This window comes from Macrobrachium nipponense, chromosome 27, assembly GCF_015104395.2.
Source record: "Macrobrachium nipponense isolate FS-2020 chromosome 27, ASM1510439v2, whole genome shotgun sequence".
In the NCBI taxonomy this organism is placed as follows: Eukaryota; Metazoa; Arthropoda; class Malacostraca; order Decapoda; family Palaemonidae; genus Macrobrachium; species Macrobrachium nipponense.
In genome coordinates, this window is record NC_087216.1 from 7,348,426 (window position 1) to 7,358,425 (window position 10,000).

Genomic DNA, 10,000 nt, shown 5'->3' on the forward strand with positions numbered 1-10,000 from the left:
ACCTGTGGGTAATTTAATTCAACAAAGGATTCTTTTATGTTTAGTGACATTTGAATGTTTCTCTTACAGGACTTCATTTTAAGCAAATCGTTTCACGGAGACATTAATATACATAACATCTATATTGCTCTTAATTTATGGCCAGGAGACAGAACCATAGATCTATCTAACGGATCATCAATAACATTTCCATAAGAGTTAGAACAACATCACTAAATACGAATTAAAAAAAGCATTACTCCATAAGAGTTAGAGCAACATTACTCCCTAAGAGTTAGAGCAACATTACTCCCTAAGAGTTAGAGCAACATTATCCCATGAAAGTAAGGCGACTGGATAGACCTAGTGTACGGTTGTTACCATCAGCTTACTTCGCATCCGCAAACATATTTCCTTTATTCATCTTTGCAGATCGAACTGAAGTTCTTCATTCCGTTGCTCCAAGTGTATGAGAGTACAATCTTCAGGTTCGAGTTCCCAGTAACTTACAGCATCCCCTTAAAGTTCCTCATGCAGAAGATAGCAGCCAAGTCACGATCGCACAAGAAACCGATCTACTCTCCAGCAATGGAACACATCGAAGACTTGGTATCCATGTAAGTTTGCATCTCTCTCTCTCTCTCTCTCTCTCTTGATAGCAATGTTTTTCAGGTCACTGTTTTGCAAAGCCCTTCCGCACGAAGGGCAAATGCACGGTTGGCAGACATTGTTACTGTTACCAATTTTGTTGGTAGATGGCGATCACGAGTGTGGTCCAAGTCATATAGGTTCGCCAACCTGTGCCTACTGCCTGCCTTGGACTGTTTGATCTGGTAACACTGTTTACAAGCGAGAGAATTATTGACAAATCAAAGCGCCGTCGTATCTTTCCCCTTAAAAGCCTCGTCCACACGGACGAACTTTGCTCGATGAACTGTGTTCGATGTGACGTCAGAAGCGGGAAAAGTTAGATTTTTTCCTGCTGTATCTGCGTTTCTGAAGTTACATCGAGCGAAGTTCGTCGAGCAAAGCCAACCCGTGTGGAAGGGGCTTTTAGACTCAACGAATGACTTCCTTCTCTTCTCGGGTGACCTCCAAATACCTACCACGTTATGTCCTCCCATATTTAAGACTGACTCCTAAGACCAATCTCTACCTCTCTTTCTTCCTTTTCCCTTGTCTTGTTTCCTCCAGGCATGGGCTAGAAAAGGAGTATTAGGATACCCACCCCATTGGCCTTTCATCTTGAGTAAAATCAAATTAATGTTTTCTCACTTCATTTCAAGGTTGGGCGTAGATGGGAAGGAGTGTGTGAAGAGAGCAGTGTGCGAAATGGCCGCTGCGCCATCCCCGATTCTACGCGGCTTTGTAGGCGAAGTGGTCCAGATTGTAATGAGGTAAAAGAAAGTGTGTTTTTTTATTCCTGTCTCCAGTTAATGAGAGAAGGAGGGCGTTGTTTTGACCGTGCAGGGATGTCCAACCTGCGGCCCACGGGCCACTTGGATGCGGCCCACTATCGACTCTCATTGATAAAAAAAGTTTTTAGCAAATTTATCATGTAGTGAGTTAGAGAGTCTTCATGTAAATTTAATTAAAATACTTTATATTTAATAAACAAAATAATAAACAAAAACAATTTAAAAAACAATATGATTAAGATGAAATTTACAACTGAGCATGCATACTAAGTTTATAATATTGTCAGTTGCTTGGTTCTGTGATGAGGCTTAGCTAGGGCTGCGAACTTAGATTATTTAAAATCTATATTTAGATTATTTGCACTTCATTTACATTTTTAAAATTGTCATTTAGATTATAGATTATTTTTGAGAATTTCTTAGATTATTTCTTGCTATATTGACATAACAATAAATCATCATTGCCTCGTAGCATACATAGAGACACAATTCATCATAAGTATCGTGACAACGCCATGTGTTTTGAACGTAAAATTAGATTTTCTGATTTTAAAAAGATTGAAATTGAGTTAAAATTATTTAATATCCATTTTCATTTCAATATGATAAAGCACCAGTTGAGTACCAACTTGAACTGATTGAGCTGCAAAGTCGGGAAGGTTTAAAAACTTTCCATAGAGAGCATACACTTCATTTATTTTATAAGAAATTGCATTCTCTCAATGAATTCAATCTAATTATAAATTTATCCAGAAAATTATTATGTATGTGGGGAAGTACATACTCTTGCGAGCAGGTTTTTTTTCCAGCATGAAAAACATTAAAACTGCAGAAAGAAATAGGTTGACTGACAGACATTTAGCAAACATTCTTAGAATTAAGAATACATCCTTCGATGCAAATATTGAAAACAATATGGCTGGAAGACAAAGTCAAAAGTCTCATTGAATTAATTTAATTAATATTGGTTAATTAAACTCTATAAACATTACAAAATTTACAATGTTGTAATAAAGTGTATTCACATGGTTTTATTTTATATTGTCATTTTTCATTAAATTCTGGAAGACAAAGTCAAAATTCTCATTGAATTAATATTGGTTAATTAAATTTAATGTTTTTTTCTATATATAGCTACATATAAACATTACAATATTTACAATGTTGTAATAAAGAGTATGCACATTGTCATTTTTCATTAAAATGTATTCAGATATTCTGGGGTTTTGCGGCCCAGTTAAATATTTAAGTTTGCAATGCGGCCCATTAAATTAAAAGGTTGGACATCCCTGATTCTAGGGTATCATGTTGATTGAATGCCTGCCATAGAAGAAATGCGTTAAGCACCCTTAATTTCAAAGCAAGTTCAATACCCACTTGGCCTACCAAAGACGATCATCACATGTAAACAAAGATTTTAATAATCTACCGAGCTAATGCCGGTCCTAGCGAAGGAGCTACTATTCCATGAAATGTGACTTTTAATGTCCACACTAATTGTTGCATATTTACAGACGAATCACCATCGACAGCCTTGCCGTCGAAGACAACGAAACTGAAGACCCTGAGCAAACCTCTGTGTCGAGGGGGGAGTACATGAGAGCTGGGGAATACGGCAAAAAACACGGAGACTGCTCGAACGCTTTCCCAGAGTGCCCAATTTCTATTTTCAATATGATGAACAGCTTATGAGGTAGTCATTCAATGGGGAAGGGAGTCCAAATGTTTATATATTCATCACTGATTTTTTTTTTTAAGAAATACCGCAGGACACAGACATGTGACTATGCATGATATACGTAGACGCAAATGTTCCAGATTCTGACTGGAGAATAGTCGCTATTGGATATATCTCGGTCACTGAAAGAGAGCTGTGCATGACACTCCATACAGTAGACATTGTTACACAGGTTCGGTTCCTGACCTTGCAGTCATTTAAGATCGCACCCTAGTTACACCTCTGCCTTCATTGTACTATTTCCTGCAGACTGCGAAGGGGTCTCACTTACATAGGGAACTAGGAAATTTTGGCGTTCAACTTCGGCGTTGCGAATGTTTTTGTATCGAAGTGCGAACATGAAAGTCTTCCTTCGTTAAATGACAAATTTACGTACATGAAATACCAATTTAATGTCATAAATCGTAAGATGCGGAAAATATTTAGTGAATATGAGCGACCCAGTCTATTGCGATAGCTATGAATATTTTACACACAGCGACTCTCTTTCTCTTCACAGTACGTCAGCTCTACTGTATTATCTACAAGCATCTTCCTTTCCTATCTCTCTTAAGGGCATGTATAACGTGTATTTATTTTGTGTGAATGTGTATTTATTTATTTTTGTGCGAGTGGTAAGTATTAAGTAAAATGTCGATGGGCATTACCAGGCATTGTTTATCTTTTGGTCTCTAACTTATTCCATCTGTCATTAAACAAAACAGATCACTTAAAATGTTCATCTTATCATAATAAACTTTGTTCTTTATGTTAATTCTATGTGAAGTAGTGTCTTATTTAATGTATTGCAAATTAAAACGACAGAAGCACACGTAGTTTGATTTTAAGGTGCACCCTAATCATATGATTTCTAACGTGTGATCCCATCCATACCAGAGCTGCCAACAAGTGACGATTCTCTCCAACCCCCATTTCTGTCCAGCACTTTTCATTCCTTCAGAGTTAGAAACAAAAGTAAGAATATAAAACCCCCTAGTTAAAGGTTCCAGAACAAATAGAAACTTCAAGAGTATATATTATGAAGAGGATAAACTCAAGAAAAATAAGATGACATATTTGTCCTCGTCAATTATCACATTATGTAATCAATACGTATACTTTGGCTTGTATCAACTGTACATCGCTGCTTCTGGCAGTAAATACTGCATCCAATGATTTTTATCATTGCCACCAAAGGCTTGTTTCCATAATAATAATTAATACTCTACACGATTGATCAATTTTCTCTCAAACGAACATTTGATACTTTGTCTTTCTTCATTGGAAATATAAATCGTATAAATCCACCAAAGTCATATATTACAGACAGGTGGAAAATCTTTGTGATTATATGGTCTAGGTATTACAAAACGCATTTGCAGTTATAGACAGATATCCTCTAACAACGGAAGTACCCAGCTTGCAAGGAAGGGTATATCACTGAGGGTATTTCACAAAAGATCCGCTGGATTATACATACTAGATTAGCCTGGAACATTCAGGAGACTTTAAATGAATAACAATGTGACTTGACGCAGAACTCATTCTGTGAGGTGAGAATCTCGACACCCACTTTGACATCTCCGCTCACGGGAGACTGAAAAGTCTGATACAGTTATGTTCAAGAAAATTTTATGACTTTGTTCAAGCATCGGAGGTGATCAAAGGTCTAATGTGTTAGACTTCTGACATCCATCTTTGTAACCCCTTCTAGTGCTGGCCAGACACAAAATTGCTGAACATCAATGATCACTTAACGAGAGGTTCAATTCTACTGTAGTAAGTCCTTTTTTTTAAATTTTTTTTTTATTATTATCTTATAGGCTTATGTTATTTTGGCTTGAAGTTGTATTTTTCTTGATGTATTTTTTCTTTGTAGGTCATGTACTTGCAAGAACAGAAGAGATTACTGTCCACTTTGTTTATTTGGTATCATGTCTCTTTGTGGACAAATTTGTACTAATAATTGCATATATTTGTCAATAAAATAACTAACTAACCAACTACAACGAACGTGTACCCATTATCTGCTGTTTCTTCCTAAACATAACAACCTACGGATAATGAACTTCACGATTAGATACAAAACCAGCAAGGCTCGGCTCGACCTTCTCTAGACATTGCCCTTACGCAACGTACGCGTCATGCAAGGTATATCTATCTCCCTTATTCTATATACCTTGGCGCCATGAAGACATCTTCGTCAGAGCTTCGGGAGGTTACGTAACGTCGTTTAGAGCGGGACATGTCATCCCCAACCCGACCCCTTTTATGTTATCGTAATTTTTGACAGCACGGGTTCACTGTTGATATATACGTTATAAAGGCTACAGATAACCCAGGCAGTATTCTGCATGCTACAAACAAGCCTTAATTTTCAATTAGCGTAAAAAAAAAAACATACACACAATCATTCATTGACGAGAATTGAATAAAAACCTTACATTAACGGGCGTCCGAGGATAGCACGGATGGATATAAAGCCTAGACACGTATCACATTGTTTGTTTGTTTGTATGGTGTTTTTACGTTGCATGGAACCAGTGGTTATCCAGCAACGGGACCGGACATGTTGAAGTACGAATCCGTTTGTTTTCAGGTACTACAATTGATCGTGACGGTATTCATAAAAGAATAAAAAAAAAATTCTGAACATTACAGCAGTGTTTTAGTTGTCGATTCCCTTCTTTGACATATAGGCGTTAATGTGTTTCAAAATATGGAAGAGAGAGAGAGAGAGAGAGAGAGAGAGAGAGAGAGTGAGTAATGTAATGAAAGTAGTGGGTGATTTTTTCCCGGAACCCGTTCATACGAAACACCTTATGTTAGATTACAATCAGTTCCCTCAAATTGGTTTACGATCTGATAAAGATGGGGCAAAGTGTTTTTATGACCGTGGCGTCCAATTAGTTTTGATCATGGGGAGAGATAATGGATATATTTACATACTATATTAGTCGAGTACTGACCAGTCTACATCGAATCTTTATTGAAGCAGTTCAAAACAGATGCAGTCTCTCTCTCTCTCTCTCTCTCTCTCTCTCTCTCTCTCTCTCTCTCTCTCTCTCTCTCTCATATTCTTATCTAAAACGTTCTTCGTACGATTCTCCCCTTTTCTTTTGTCTTGATTCCTGTTGAAGTTTAAAAAATTAAGTATCTGATACATGGTATTCTTCGTACAACATTTGCGAAAGAGATCTTTAAACGCGTAACGTATTTTAAGTTTAGCACGTGCGGGTAACTTAAAATAAAGGGGATGAAGTAAAAAAGACAGTGAAACATAGTAAGAAAAAAAAACGCTACCAGAGGAGTGAATGTGAAAAAAAAGAAAATTAAAAGATATCACACGAGAATGTAAAATAAGCAGACGAGGAAGAAATTAAGCATCTTCATCGCATCTGTAAGTGTATCTTCGAAGAAAGTGACAAGTATAAAGTTGTCAAAGAGACACTCCTGTCATGCCCAAGAGGGGGCTATCAAGAACCACGCCTGCACCAATCATCAAGAGAAGGACCCCCGATGCCCGTCGACTTGAGGCGCTTCTCATCCAGCAAATAAAATCAACACTAACTACGACACAGGATAATTTCTCCTCCCCACGAGTAGAGAAGACCTCCAGCCAACAATGGCACCAACGATCACGACAACTTTACGGAAGACAACGCCCCCGAAAGAGATACTCCTGCAGCCAATGAAAATCAAATTAGTCGTGACGTCACGCAGCGTGACGCAACAACCAGCAACGTCACCGCACATCTCAGGAGGTCTGGGAGGTTGCAGCTACGCAACCATCAACACGGCGGAAGTGGCTCGAGGCCTGACTCAAGCGACCAATGAGAAAGCAGACTTACTGCTACCAGCCAATAGGAGATCGGCATGGGGCAGGCCCCCTGCTGACGACCTCGAAAATTATTATCATTATTATTATCATTATATTCACGAACTATCTTCGCCGTCTTCTATCAGTATTTGAGAGAGAGAGAGAGAGAGAGAATGTACCTTTTTTGAGCTTCAATAAAGATTCGATCTAGACTTGATAATATATATAAATAAATCTATTATCTCCCTCTATGATCAAAACTAAATGGACGCCGCGGTCATAACAGCACTTTGCCCTATCTTTATCAGATCATAAATCAATTTGAGGGATTGCAATCTAAAATGAGGTGTTTCGAGTAGGCGGATTCCGGGATAAATCACCTACCGAAAAAAGTTAGTTTCACCAAGTACCAACAACAGCCTTAGCATCCCGACAATTTACCTATCGGTCGAAGGCAGCCACAGTATAAATCGCCGGAAGAAAAAGACGGAATAGAAAGTAATCCAAAAACAATTTTGTCTGGGAAACAAGTCAGAAAAAACTAACTTGCAAGACACGAGGAAGAGTCACTTCATAACAATATACGTTTAAAGGTGTACTTTGCATGTACATGGAGCTGTAAACAGACATGCGCAAGAACTCACTAACATCAGATATACCTTCAGCTACTATTTCATTCTCCAATATAAATTTTCACCGAAGCCCTAAACATCCCACAGAACCTGATTAACCGATTCTGTATTTGGATAACATGTACCACCCACATCCAGTGTTCTTCCTGGATGCATTTCTACAGGATTTCCTCCTTCCCCTGTCGCAAAAGGTTCTCCACACTTACCAATAACAATCTTTTCTTGTCACCATCCATTGTTTGTTTGTATGGTGCTTTTACGTTGCATGGAACCAGCGGTTATTCAGCAACGGGACCAACGGCTTTACGTGACTTCCGAACCACGTCGAGTGTGTGAACTTCTATCACCAGAAATACACATCTCTCACTCCTCAATGGAATGGCCGAGAATCGAACCCGCGACCACCGAGGTGGGACGCTAATACCACCACCATCCATTGAATTTAAATCATCCAGCACATCAATCCTTTCTTGTTCTCAAAACCAAGCCTGACTTGTATTCACAATCTCAGTAACTCTCTTCCACTTTCACTATTTCTCCATTATAAAACCAAATACATGCACCATCGCTTTTTCATATTATAATCCTGTTTACCCTCAAGATAACTGGACACGCACTTTTCTCCTTGACTAGAAACCTCTCTGGTAAAACAAGAAGTTTTATCCTTTCCCTAGCTTTGTATCTCTAAAAGAACCATGTTTACCGGTTGCTGTAGGGCGAGAGCCCGTGCCAGCATAAGATCTAAATTAGTCTATCTGAATTTAACCAGACCACTGAGCTGATGAACAGCTCTCCTAAGGCTGGCCCGAAGGATTAGATATGTTTACGTGGGTAGGAACCAATTGGTTACTTAGCAACGCGACCTACAGTTTATTATGGAATCCGAACCACATCGAGAAATGAATTTCTATCGCCAGATATAAATTCCTCTGGTTTCGCGTTGGCAGAGCGGGGAATCGAACCCGGACAGTGAGATCGGTAGTCGTGCACGAAACCGACTCGTCCAACGAGGAACTCCGAACAAGATCACCCAAACATGTATGTGTATAAATATATATATACATATATATAATATAACCTATTATATATAAATAATATATTATATATATATATATAATATATATATATATATATATATATATATATATACACACATAATGAAGGTAGTTGACAGTTTCTAGAAACCTGAACAAATATCCCAATCACGGGAGAAGAAATATCCCTGAATTCTTCCAGATGTTTTATCAAAAACATATGGTTCCACGTTTCAAGACTAGCGTCTCATTCTCAAGCTAAAAAGGAACCAGCACAAAATTGATACTCGCGTTAATTGATTAAAATAACGATTATAAAAGTCACAACAATCTATATTAGGTTAAAAGGAAGGAAACTAACATTCACAAAGGGAGAAGCGAACAGAATGACACTGTTCAAGCACAACCACACCAGCAGAACTGCCCGTTTTATAAATAATGACTAAAATTAATTATCGACATTTGGTGGTTCGTCGCCCGGCCCGAAACTTCACACAATCTTTGTATTGGATATTTATGTTTGCATTCTATTTATTAATATATCTATTATTGTTTTATTTTTTTGCTATCATTTTTTGCATAGCCTCGGATATTAGAGAACTCAGGATCATTCAATTTGACAGGGGCACCTTTAACAACCCAGACTATAGTAGATTCACATCAACCGTGCATTTGACGTCTAGGTCAGTCCCTTACGACGCTTCTGATTGGCTGTTGATAAGCCAATGACAGGCTGGAAACTCTCAGTCTCTCTCGAGAGTTCACATAGGCAAGATGTGTGTTCCACCTCTCCTGAAAGACGTATACCTCAGGAGAGATGGAACATACATCTTGCCTTTGAGAACTCTCTCGAGAGACTGAGAGTTTCCAGCCCTGTGACTGGCTTAGCAACAGCCAATCAGGAGCGTCGTAAGGGACAGGGTTAGATGTCAATTTGCACGGTTGATGGGAATCTACTATGGTGCATAGTGCATCTAGGGTAACCGAATTCATATACGACACCTCAGGTCATCAAGGGACTTAGAAGGCTGTCTTTAAATTTGAAAAAAAACAAAAAAAACTTCCGATTGTAACAGGATGAGTGGGAATGATACCTGGCAGATACACAATTAGAAATATAACCTCGTAATTCCTTATAAAATGACTCATCAAGAAACCAAGTAAGATCAGTTTGCGTGCTGTAGCTATACTTATCTTAGGAATAAAAATTTGCTATGAAATTTAAAAACATGAATGTGAGGTAAAGAGGTAAGATAGCAATTATCATTAAAATACTTTAAGTACCAATGACTTCCTGTTATTTCAATATATTTTCGAATCTGCACGTTACAAAGTGACACAGAATATATATATATATATATATATATATATATATATATAGAACAGATATCATACTATAT

The 10,000-nt window shown here is 38.0% G+C and overlaps 1 protein-coding gene across 1 annotated transcript in view; it reads left to right on the forward strand.

The window, feature by feature from the left end:
* Positions 1-3,936, forward strand: part of LOC135200530 (uncharacterized) — a 9,141-nt gene extending 5,205 nt beyond the window's left edge. Inside the window, exons 3-5 of the mRNA XM_064229176.1 lie at positions 412-596; positions 1,266-1,376; positions 2,912-3,936. Of these exons, the coding sequence (XP_064085246.1) occupies positions 412-596; positions 1,266-1,376; positions 2,912-3,089 (474 nt within the window). The 3' untranslated portion in view covers positions 3,090-3,936. The remainder of the gene's footprint in view (positions 1-411; positions 597-1,265; positions 1,377-2,911) is intronic.
* The last annotated feature ends 6,064 nt before the right edge of the window (positions 3,937-10,000 follow it).